General features: G+C 35.4%; 1 protein-coding gene and 1 pseudogene across 1 annotated transcript; one reads left to right on the forward strand and one right to left on the reverse strand.

Annotated features, from left to right (window-relative positions):
- The first annotated feature begins 1,766 nt into the window (after positions 1–1,766).
- On the forward strand, positions 1,767–4,047 carry LOC132130090 (NAD(P)(+)--arginine ADP-ribosyltransferase 2-like; annotated as a pseudogene).
- A 6,206-nt stretch (positions 4,048–10,253) lies between these two features.
- Positions 10,254–11,141, reverse strand: LOC132130174 (NAD(P)(+)--arginine ADP-ribosyltransferase 1-like). The gene is made up of 2 exons (XM_059541893.1): positions 11,091–11,141; positions 10,254–11,015 (listed from the first exon to the last, which is right to left on the reverse strand). The coding sequence occupies exons 1-2, from the start codon at positions 11,139–11,141 to the stop codon at positions 10,254–10,256; spliced, it is 813 nt and encodes a 270-aa protein (XP_059397876.1).
- Positions 11,142–13,445: the final 2,304 nt, after the last annotated feature.

Below are 13,445 nucleotides of genomic sequence, written 5' to 3' on the forward strand. Positions count from 1 at the left end.
TTTGTCAAGGGCGCCCAGCCCACGGAGTGTGGACAGCGACACAATGCAGTTGGCACATAAACAGGTTAGAATTACTGGCAGTTTTTCTAGCTCTCCAGTTTTTCTCGAATCTGCTGATCGGCCATCATGTACTGCTCAGGTCAGACAACACAGCGGTTGTGTCATATCTGCATCATCAGGGAGGATTACGTTCTCGCCCCCTGTGCAGGCTGACTAAAACAAACATCCCCCAAATAGAGACAGGGACAAAAAAATTTTTTTTTTACTATTTTTCAAGGAGACCAGGAATAATGATAAACTGAATAAAATCTATATCTCTTTTTGAATTGGACTTGAGATTTTCAACTTTGCAGATCTTAAACAGCAACATTACAGACTAACTAAAGTTCAAAAAGTGAATAAGCATAGGACCCCTTTAATGTGGTGCACCGTCGCCCTTTCTACCTAAAAATCTGCCAAATCCTTTAATGTCAGGTCAATGTCAGGTGTGCAATTTTTAGGCCGGGACATCTCACACTCATCCAGGCCACAGAGACAAAAAGGGGCCAAAATTTATATAACAGATGGTAATAATTCAAATGCATCTGAAAGGGGATGCCTCTTATCATTCACAATGATATTAGCTTTACTCAGCACACTCTCTTTATATATACTCTCTATACTTGGTAACTTAATTCCCAACATTTTGCTTATCATTGTTATTACATTCCTCAATGATTTCTTCTGAGCCTCTGAAGCATTTCCATACCAGCGGCTCACACAGAAAGTCATAGTGCTTTCTATAAAAGCCCCATAAAACATCAAAAGCAATCTGCTATGGACGTTAAAAGAAATTAATTTCTTAAAGAAATAGAAAAACTTTGTTGTATCTTCTTACTTTAAAAGTCAGTCCATACATCCCATTTAATCTATGATTATATATAGAAGATGTCATATCTTTTTACACCTCAAGACTCGCCCTATTTTTTTGGTCTCTTTCTTTACAGCCTATGGTTTAGAAGTGTTTGATTAGGATTGGAGCTGAACTCTTCTGAACAGCGGGTCAGAGTTTAAGACAGTGATGCCAATTATAATCGATGGAAAGTACCTAAAGCCTGCTCAAGAAGTCATTACATGTCACTATGATGTCATGCACCAGCTATTGGCACTTTAGTTTAATTTGTCACTGATTACAGTACCTCCTGAATTTTTAAAAAAAATGTTTCCTTTTTTGTGAAAGGGACAGAAGAGATGAAACAGAAATTGTCAGAGGAGATTTTATTTAAAATTATTTTTTTTTAAATCAGAATAGATCTTCCATCTTTCACTCCAAAATGCTCAAAGTGAAACTTGAGTGTTTACAGGTTTTTTTTTTTTTTTTTTGCCTTTGTCCAGTGTGAAACCACATGGACATTCACAATTGTTGCAATATAGATCACACTTACTCACTAGCTGTTATATTTCAGAAAACACACACCCATTATTAGCTATATAAAAGCAGCTTCAACCTTCTCATCTGTTGATTTGAAGAGTCGTGATCATCTAGCTGAGAACAAATTACTTTTCTGTACTTCACTTCACATTGTTACTCCTGAGCTCCTGAAAAATAACAGAAAGAAAACTCACTCTGAAAAAGACAACATTGTTTTCATTTAAGTTTGGAGATAAAGTAAGGTTATATTGCAAACCTATGCACATTTCTACTGATGTGATGAATGTTATGTAGAACCTAAAAATTTCTGTTGGATTCATTTATTTAGCATTTGTGAGACACTGTGTTGTGTTTCTTGTCTTTCATTATCTGCTCTTCACTAGATCTACAAGATCATCTGCGGGATCTGATTGAATCAAGATGCTGCTGATCATTGAAGCTCTTCTTCTCATTTCAGCTGCTCTAGGAAAGGTAAGATTGTGTTCTAGTATGAATATTACAGACATGAATACTGATGATTGATTATTATGATCCCTGTTACTGCAGGATCACAGAGCTGCTGTTAAAGGGAAGATATTTCCTCTGGATATGGCACTGGATTCAGTTGATGACCTTTATTATGGCTGTAAAGAGAAAATGGCAAAGCAGGTGGACAAAGAATATCTGAAGAAGGAACTCAGAAACTCAGTTGATTTTGAAAAGGTTTGGGAAATTAGTAAATAAAAAAGTCTCCCGCAATTTTTTTGGCAAATTAAAAACAAAAAATAAAATTGCTATTTATGCGTACACTTACACCCAGAACAACACACATATATATATGTTAAGTTCAATAATGACACTCGTTATGGCAAACAAAACTACCCAGTCATGAAATACAAATGGTATTCACTTCACTTTCTATTAACAGAAGCACTGCATATTCTGAAGAAAACACAAAATAGATGCTTTGATACTTTTCGCGGTACAAAGCTTACATTTGAGAATGATGTTCTGAACAAAGAGGTTCGTTTTGGCTCATTTACATCCTCCTCTCTTGATCGTAATAAATCCAAAGAATTTGGAACTGTATCTTGTTTTGAAATCCACACTTGTGAAGGAGCTAATATTACAAAATATTCTATGCTTCGTCATGAGAAAGAGGTGTTGATTCCTCCATATGAGAAGTTCATTGTTACTGATATCAGGACAGGAACAAAACGTCAGCAAACTTACTGGTGTAACACAGCACTGGAATACTTGTAAGAAGTGACCTGGACTGTGCCCTTTTCAACCAACCAAAACCGTAGCAAAATACTGAGGTGTGTGCAGAACAAAGGGCCTTGAATTTACATTATATAGTCATGATGGACATTAGTTCAGGTAAAATAAAAAAAATAAAAAATCTCGTGTGACACTGTGTTTACTTTGAAAGATTTTGAAAAAAGTAAGTTCTTCAACCAACAATGTAAAATAGGCCCTTTTTTAATGTTGAACTCCTTTCATGTGACTGATTTTATTAAAAATAGAGTGCTTAAGGTCTGTGTAATGCTTCACAATTCAATTTTCAGACCATATGGAACAAATGAAAAAATGTACAAATTAAATCAAACATAAATCTTTTCATTGTTTTCAGCTACTTCATAAATGACCAATTGCCATTTTCTTTCTTTTTTAAAATTTTACTTCAGAAATGATCATTTGAATCATTTGACTCACCCTCATGTTGTTCCAAACCCGTAAGACCTCCGTTCATCTTCTGAACACAGTTTAAGATATTTTAGATTTAGTCCGAGAGCTTTCTGTCCCTCCATCGAAACTGTGTGTACGGTATACTGTCCATGTCCAGAAAGGTAAGAAAAACATCATCAAAGTAGTCCATGTGACATCAGAGGGTCGGTTAGAATTTTTTGAAGCATCGAAAATACATTTTGGTCCAAAAATAGCAAAAATTACGACTTTATTCAGCATTGTCTTCTCTTCCGTGTCTGTTGTGAGAGAGAATTCAAATTAAAGCAGTTTGTCATATCCGGTTCGCGAACGAATCATTCGATGTAACCGGATCTTTTTGAACCAGTTCACCAAATCAAACTGAATCGTTTTAAATGGTTCGCGTCTCCAAAACGCATTAATCCACAAATGACTTAAGCTGTTATCATTTTTAATGTGGCTGACACTCTGCATTACTACACTGCAGTGAACGCACTCACAACAGACCCGGAAGAGAAGACAATGCTGAATAAAGAAGTAGTTTTTGCACCAAAATGTATTTTCGATGCTTCAAAAAATTCTAACTGAATTTGGCAAAATCGATCCAGACTAAACCTGAGCCCTTTTGAAATTCTTTTTGGCAACCCACTATTTATGGGTAAAGAAAGTGGGTAAACAACAGCTAGGTGTGTGAGCATGACATGTTGAGTTATTGCAAGGAAATGTCTTCTCTGTTGTCTAATGTCTGTGTTCAGGTGAAAGCTGCTCAGGAGAAGGTTGCTGAAACCCCGTTACATAACCTGAAACCAGGAGATTTCGTGGTGGTACAAGATCTGAGGAGAAAGAGCTGGAAGGCGAAGGTGGAGGTAGCAGAGAGAGCAACGTGGATCCAGGCCAGCCACTGCAGAAAGGTCCCACCTGCATCTGAGGAAGAGGAGCTGAGGGAGTAAAGATCTGGAGACACACGTCAACAAGGCCAGAATCCAGCCTAAGACTGAAAAACAGCATCGAAGTAGTCTGTGCACAAGTGAAAAGATAAATATGAGCATCATAGTTGGGTACATCATGTTGTTTTCATATTCCAGACTACAGTGACAACGTTACCAATATCATCACCCACATGAGAATGGCCGTAAAAGAGCCTGAGCGTACACATAATGCTGCTAAATGATTTTTGCTGCTATTATGTCTACCATATATTTTTCAGTTGATAGCTCAGTACAGAGACTGGTGAAGTCTAGCATTTCAAATCAAATGGTTAAAATGACTGTGTACAATGAAGACATTATCATGGATTTGAGTAGGGAGAAAGTTATTGATGAAGGGACAAACAGTAGTGGAAGCTACAGTGAAATGTGTTAAATGTATGAGATTTATGATATTTTTTCTTTGAAATAAGTAATGTTCGGGCCTATCTGAATTTATACTGTTTGCTTGCTTGAAATAGGGTCTGTCCACATATAAAAAGCCTTAGCATATTTTCTAGCTTTTTTCACAAATTTAAGAGAGTGATCATTTATGCGAAAATCTGAGATGAAGCGTATAAATATGATGATATGCCTTAAATTTGCTTTATTTTGAATTATGTTTGTTGAGGGTCTGACTGATGTCAGAAACACAGTGACAGTGTTTTACTCATTTAGCCTGGCGCCCAGAGCAAACATAATGTTAAGTGTGTAGTGAAAGTATAACCAGTAGTAATGCATTTTGTGAATTGTGAATGTTTTAGTGATCAATGAATGATTCTTTTTTTTTTAAATAAAATCAATACTTTTATTCTGCAAGGATGTGTTAAATTGATAAAAAGTGATAGTAAAGAAAATATATTATTAGAATATATATTATTAGATTTTTATTTTTATCTTGAATAAATGCAGTTCTTTTTAACCTTTTATTCATCAAATATATTAGACAGCAGAACTGTTTCCAACACTCATAATAAATCAGAATATTAGAATGATTTCTAAATGATCATGTGATAGACTGATGTTACATGTGACACTGAAGACTGGAGTAATGATGCTGAAAATTCAGCTTTGCATCACAGGAATATATATATATTTTTAAAGTATATTCAAATAGAAAACTATTATTTTAAGTTATAATAATATTTCACAATATTACTGTTTTTTCTGTATTTTTGATCAAATAAATGCAGGCTTGATGAGCAGAAGAAACTTCTTTCAAAAACATTAAAAATAGTAATTTTTCCAAACTTTTGGTCTGTACTGAATATGTATATATATATATATATATATATATATATATATATATATATATGTATATATATATATATATATGTATATATATATATGTATATATATATATATATATATATATATATATATATATATATAATTTTATTATTATTTAATAAATTAATTTAAAAGTCCCATTTTAATGATTATTGAATTGACATATGTCCTATTTCAGGTCCATGCGTTTATGACCTCAAGGTTAGATTATTGTAATGCTTTACTGGGTGGTTGTTCTGCACGCTTAATAAACAGACTACAGCTAGTCCAAAATGAACCAGGAAATATGCACTGGTTACCTATTAATAATCTGAGCCAAACCTATTGACGAAACTCTTTTTAATAAAGAGAAATACTGAATTTCAGAGAGTGGCCGGTAGATGGTGCTGTTTCAACACGTTACAATGACCTGGCTTCACCTGTCCACATCATCATTCATTGATTGGGTTAGAACAGCTGATTATATCACAAATCTGTAAGTAGCTTTTGACTGCTATTGTCTGAAGCTGTTATTAACAATGTTGACTGTTGATAAATTTCATAAAATTTTACAATGTGGTTCTGTAAAGTCTGACCACACTGTAAAGTGAAAACTGCATTAAAATAAAGGAGTGAATTCCCCAAATTATGATTTTGTATGTACACAAAACAGCTCACTGACTGAAGAAATATTACAACTTTTTCTACAATTTTAACAAAACCACCACCAACAGAGGCAACTTTTTTTTATATAGCAGAGGGGTTTCCAAACTCTGTCCTGCTGTGCTGGTGTCCTGCAGAGTTTAGCTCCAACCCTAATTAAACACACCTGATCCAACTAATCAAAGTCTTACTAAACATACTAGAAACTTCCATGCAGGCATGTTTAGGAAAAGCAGCAGTATTTATACCTCAATTTAAAGTCAACATTTTGAAAAGAACATCAAATCACATTTCAGTATTTACATCAGAATTAAAAGCAATTATATTATCATTACAGTGGGTTGAAGAAGTTCAGCCAATCATATCAGTTATATGCACAGACTCTCTATCTGCAATTAATCTGAAATTATTGCAAGTGGTATTTCTTTAGCTAGACAGGACTTAATTTATGAAATATTACAAAGTCTTTTTAGAACCAGACAATTGGGAATCATTATTCATTTTCTTTGGATACCGGCTCATATGGGGGTGGTAGGAATCGAAGTGGTGGATAGTTTAGCCAAACAGACCATGAAATTTACAGAAGTTGATATTAATATTAATTGCATTGAGTAAGACTGAGATAAAAAAGTATAATAGCAAAGGAAATTAGGAAGAAATGGCAGAAGGAGTGGGACAGTGGAAATAAGGGTCGACATTTATACAACATTCAAGGAACAGTTGGTTTAGAAAGAAGAAACATTGGAAATAGGAGGAAGGATGTTTTAATTTCAAGAATGCGCATCGGCCATTGTCTATTAAATCAAAATATGGTCAAGATTGGGAAACACCAGACTGGGTATTGTGACAAATGTAGTTCAGAAAATATGGAAACAGTAGAACATGTATTATTAAAATGTGAGGTTTATCCAAGAGAAAGATTTAAATTATTTCAAGCATTAAGAGAAATGGAAATAGAAGTTTTTTTCCATCCAAGCATTATTAGGTAATGGACCAAAGCAATTTAAAATATACGAAGAATTATTTAATTTCTTAAAAAACACTCATTTAATTAACAGAATTTAGGTCCCTTCTACCATAAAGTTATCCACACTCCAATCCAGTAGGTGGCGGGAATGCACCATTTAAGTTTGGTTTGTCAACCGCCATTAAACTTGAAAAGAAGAAGAATGTTTAGGAAAAGTTGGAGCTAAACCAAAAGGTTTTCTTTTACTGTCTATGAGCTAAACTCAGGACACTGCAAAACGATCTGGTTTATGGACTTATAAAGTGGGTCCTTAAGGGTTACATTATTTTTGTTGTATTTTAAATATTAAGTATTTTGATTTTTTTCTGTTTATTATGAAGTTGTTCTTGTTGGTAATTTTTTTTCTAGCAAGATCTGAAGTGAGTAAAGACTCACCGACTGTGTCTTGTACCAGAGACACGTCTCTAACATGCGGCTAGAATGAGTAAGAGTTAAGAGTGAATCTTCTCATCTCCTCTGATAAATTCTGGTCTGTGTGGTTTCAAGTAGGAAACAACTGTCTGTCTAAGACTCATGTGTAAATCCTTACATATGTTTCAAGTGCAGATGTTTAGTGAACTTAATCAAACTGAGTTAAGCTTTTCTAAAGATCACGTAAGACGACTTGAATAAATAAATGTTTTTTGAACAAAACTAATGAATTAGAATTTATCAGTTATTTATTACTTAAGTCCTGAGTCCTTAACCATCTTCAAGAATCAGCTTAAAACACATCTCTTATTTGACCCTCTAACTTTAACACTCACTATTCTAATTCTATTCTTAATAAAAAAATCTAACTACCTTTCTAATCTTTTTGTATTCTATTTTCTTTTCATTTATTATGCAATTGTATGTGTGTGTGTGTGTGTGTGTGTATGTGTAAAGTGAAGTGAAGTGAAGTGACATTCAGCCAAGTATGGTGACCCATACTCAGAATTTGTGCTCTGCATTTAACCCATCCGAAATGCACACACACAGAGCAGTGAACACACACACACACACACACACTGTGAGCACACACCCGGAGCAGTGGGCAGCCATTTATGCTGCGGCGCCCGGGGAGCAGTTGGGGGTTCAGTGCCTTGCTCAAGGACACCTAAGTCGTGGTATTGAGGGTGGAGAGAGAACTGTACATGCACTCCCCCCACCCACAATTCCTGCCGGCCCAGGACTCGAACTCACAACCTTTCGATTGGGAGTCCGACTCTCTAACCATTAGGCCACGACTTCCCCAAAAAAAAAGAATTAAACATCTGCCGTTTCCATGGCAGTGAAAGTGAAAAGTGAAAGTGAAGTGACATTCAGCCAAGTATGGTGACCCATACTCAGAATTTGTGCTCTGCATTTAACCCATCCGAAATGCACACACACAGAGCAGTGAACACACACACTGTGAGCACACACCCGGAGCAGTGGGCAGCCATTTATGCTGCGGCGCCCGGGGAGCAGTTGGGGGTTCGATGCCTTGCTCAAGGGCACCTAAGTCGTGGTATTGAAGGTGTAGAGAGAACTGTACATGCACTCCCCCCACCCACAATTCCTGCCGGCCCAGGACTCGAACTCACAACCTTTCAATTGGGAGTCCGACTCTCTAACCATTAGGCCACGACTTCCCAATAAGACCTCTTAACACTAGCTTGCTCTATTCTTTTTCTATTCTATCTGTTTTCTTTTTATTTATTATATTATTTAAAATCCCATGCTATATGTACTGTGTTAACCTAACTGAGACTTGTTATAGCACTTATATATCATTGCTCTTTTTGTTGTTTTTGATTGCTTCCACTTAGGGCTGGGACAACGCGTCGAGGTCAAAACGTTTACCTTATGTGTGCTGAATATACGCGATGGCCGGTTCAACATTCTGTCCAATGTTATATAACCAATCCAGGGGTTTTTCTGCATTGATCTTTTTTTTTGGCGGCTGTCAAAGCCTTATTTGATCGGTGAGTGATGTAGAATAGAATGACTGCTGCGCCTGACAGGGCGCGTACGAGAGAGAGCCCCGGCTGCGCGCGTGCACTCACAGTCTTCAAACAACACGTGAGCTTCTTGCTCTCTCTCTCCCTCGTGCATATTAATCAAAATCATTAAACACGATAGAAAAAGGGCGAAAAACCAAAGTTTCACGCGCGCTCGCGCACTCACAGTCTTCAAACCACACGCTGTCTTGCTCGTTCTCTCTCTCTCTCTCCCTTGTGCATATTAACCAAAATCATTAGACATGATAGAAAAAGGGCGGAACGCCAAAGTTTCACGTGGAGCATTCGGAGATTTTTTTTTTCTACATGACAGGCTGTTGGCTCCCACTGTTAATTTTTTTTTGTTTGGTTTTTTTTTGGAAAAGCACTCTCTGTATTAGCTTAAAGCCCTCAAGTTTACATTGGTTACTGTATTCTTTCAATTGCTCTAAACAAGTATTTTGGGTGACCTTTTTTATTGAATGCTAGACATCGAGTTGTTGTTATTTTCATCTGAAAGAAGAACTTTTTTTCAGTAAGCTAGGCCCTATGTGTTCAGTAAGCTTGTTTCAGTAAGCTATGTGTTTTCAAGGTTTCAAGGTTTTATTGAATGCTATCTCTATACAAGTGCAAAGTAATGCATTCTTAGTCAGTCTTTTATTTTGTAATTTTAAGAGCAATAAACATATATTGCAATGTTAAGAAATTCATGTTTTTTTCATTCAGATATGTAAATCAACATGTATAAATTGTTAGTAGTCAATTAATGGGGAGATAATCGAAATCGAATTGGTCTGAAAAAAATTCATTGTTAGATTAATCGATGCATCGAAAAAATAATCGCTAGATTAATCGTTTAAAAAAATAATCGTTTATCCCAGCCCTACTTCCACTATCTTCATCTGTAAGTCGCTTTGGATAAAAGCGTCTGCTAAATGAATAAATGTAAATGCAAATGTAATATAAATCAATCCCTTTCGTTTAACTGCTAGCTACTAATACGTTTGATTCAGTCTCCTGATTAAGAAAGATTACGCTATAAATATTAAGCCAGTTTTTATTTGGTATCGGTGACTATGATATTGTTAGCAAGCATTAAATTGTTCATCAAAAATGTGTAAATATGAGCAAATAAATCAAAATCACTTAAAGGCCACTGAATTGAGTCACATAAGTAACTTTATTTCATTATGCTGAAGTTGTGTAAACAAATTGTGTTTTCTTACAAAAAAGTATTTAACAAAACTGAGAAAAACACATTCTATATAGAAATGTTGTACATGATTTTATCATTTGAATTTAAGCCTTATGGTCTTGGATTGTTTCTTAAATAGAGCACAGTTCAGGTAACTTTTTGTTCCAATGCTTTTCAACACATAGACAGTTTCACACCAGAGTTTAGGCTCATCTGTTCTTCTTTTGATAGCAGTGACTTTAAACATCTCATACGGAGGAATCAGCACTTCTTCCTCCTCAGGAATCATAGAATATTTTGTAATATTAGCACCTTCACAAGTTTGGATTACAAAACAAGATTTAGATCCATAATCTGATGTACTCTTACTATTCTCAGAGGATGAAGTAAATGAGCCAAAACGAACCTCTTTGTTCAGAAAAACATTATCAAATTCAATGTTGGTACGACGATAAGTATCATAGCATTTATTTTGTGTTTTCTTCAGAATCTGTATGGCTTCTGTTAACAGAAAGTGAAGTGAATACCATTTGTATGTTTTGTTTTCATATTCTTTCTTGTCTTTACGATCAGCTGCATTAAAGTTCTTATATACATCAGATGTTTTTGAGTTAGTGTACACATAAATGGCGATTAAATGATTCTTTTTCAAGTTATCTCCTGGTGGCTTGTGATTCTTATCAGCATTGTTCCAAGCCTTTGCAAAATCAGATTCGGGGTTAGACGTTTCTTGATTCAGATATTTGTTCTTCACCAGGTTTACCATTTGTTTTGTACACTTCTCATACTGATCATCAACTGAGTTCAGTGCCATATCCAGTGGACATATCTCTCCTTTAACCGCAGCTCTTTGATCCTGGAGTAATAGGGATCATAATAATCAATCATCAGTATTCATGTCTGTAATATTTATACTAGAACACAATCTTACCTTTCCTAGAGCAGCTGAAATGAGAAGAAGAGCTTCAATGATCAGCAGCATCTTGATTCAGACAGATCCCTCAAATGATCAGTGAAGAGCAGATACTGAAAAACAAAAAACACAACAGTGTCTCATATTAACCAATGACACTGAGTATAATAGAAAGCAATATGTACATTAATCTTTCATGTGAACACCAAATTTACCTCGTTGTCAGATTGTTTTTTCTTCTAGTTTTTGTAGAAGTTCAGGAGCAACAATGAGAGGAGATCAAAAGATCAGAGAAGTCCGCCACATAGAGAGTTGACAGTGACTCAAACCAAAAGATGAGAAAATTGTCTGTCTTATATCCCTGACAGTCTCTCTGTGTAGGTGTGTGTGTGTGTGTGTGTGCGTGTGTGTGTGTGTGTGTGTGTGTGTGTGTGTGTTTGTGTGTGTGTGTGTGTGTGTGTGTGTGTGTGTGTGTGTGTGTGTGTGTGTGTGTGTGTGTGTGTGTAGATCATAATCACTTGTGTAGATCTGGTGTTTGTGCGGTTTCACACTGGAAAAACTCTTGAGATCCTGTCTGTCTTACATGAAGGTCAGATATTCTCAGCCTGATCTCCTTAAAATGTATAAATGTGTAATGGCACATGATGAAAACTGTTTAAGAAGACATACAGACATGTATGTAAATATGTATAAAAGTTGATTTTGTTTAGTCCCCATAGATCACACTTGAATAAAGCATCATTATTTCTAGTCAGAGGTCACGACGTTAGCCCTTACAGTAAACCTGAAATAATACCAAGTGTTAGCTGGATCTCTTAAGATCCAGTTGGTTTGCCCTATGCTCCATCTCAACTGAATTTGAGTGCATTACTAACCTGACACAGAAATGCGGTAACAATGTAATCAATTAGTGTCAATAATCTCAGAGTAAGTCAGAATAAAATTAAATGTATTTCATTCTGGTAATTATGTATTATGCCAATTACATGGCCAAATCAGAGATATTATAAAATCAATACAAGACATCAAATTCTCCAAGATAAACCTAAGAGTAAAAGATGCATGACTTTCAGAAAAATACACAGCATGAAGTGTATGGACACACTCCAAGCTTTGAGCTCATCTGAATACAGAAGCACTCTCAGTACTCAAACTAAAACAAACATCCCCCAAATAGAGACAGGGACTAACTATTGGAATACTATTGGAACCCCAAACCATCAAAAAAAATAATAAATAAAGAAAGAAAATATTTTTATTAAGGAGACCAGGAATAATGATAAACTGGATAACATTTTTATTTTATTTTATTTTCTACTAAGCAGAGCGTGTTTTAAAAAAATAAATAAATAAATAAATAATGCCTTGTCTTTGTTTTTGCTTGAAAAGATTTTGCACCCCATGCTCCCCATCTCTAAACTCTTAGCATCTGTATCACCTGTTAGTCTACTCCTCGTAAGATTGAAACCATACCAGTCGCACTAAGGCAATTCAAATGCTACCAAACATGACTATGAATATCACCGAACATTATATTCTGCTATTGACCATTCTGTGTCTGAGTTAAGTGAAGGGAGATGGGTGAGGGGAAGGAAGTGGATGAAAAAGATAGATGAGAAGAGGCTTTTCTCAAATCTTCTTTCAGTGAGATGTCGAAACAGATGTCTGTATCTTAATACACTGTGTGTGGATTGTCCCTATCTCAGAAGACCAAAGTGTCTGAGGTTCAAGTCTTACAAAGGCTTTTACTCTATATCTGAAAGGCCATTCGGTATATACCAACTCATCTAAATTTTTTAAATCTTGTAAAGGAGGTGATTCAACTGGCAGTAATGTGGACTAAACTAATTAATACATTTCTGCTTTATGATCAAGAGAGGAGATGCAACTGAGCCCAAATGAACCTCCTAGTTCAGATTCATATTTTCAGATTTGTGGTAACACAAACTAAATATTCACATTTAGAAATGTATTTCAAAACACAGTGAGATCAAATAGAACTGAATTAATCCTGATGCATCAAGCTCATCTGATGCAACACTGTGTGGTCAAGGTCTGTTTGGTTCAAGCAGGTCAAACTGTTCCTGTCTGTCTATGATAAGTATTATGCTCATTTATAAAACCTATCAAATATTTCAAATGCATACCAAAAAGTAAATAAATAAATAACTTAACCTAATTAAAACGATGAAAGCTTTTCTATTGCATTAACGTTTGTTTGTCAAACCTCTCAGTATTCTCAGTGAAATGTGACAATCACTTACAAAGGGGTTTTTGTGAGAACCGGTCTGATGTTTCGTCAGAGTAAAAGTATCATCCAAAGTAGCAGAAAGGTATTTTGTGTAAGTTATAAATGATGAGTACCATACTAGA

This window comes from Carassius carassius, chromosome 1 (genome assembly GCF_963082965.1).
Source record: "Carassius carassius chromosome 1, fCarCar2.1, whole genome shotgun sequence".
Lineage (NCBI taxonomy): Eukaryota > Metazoa > Chordata > Actinopteri > Cypriniformes > Cyprinidae > Carassius > Carassius carassius.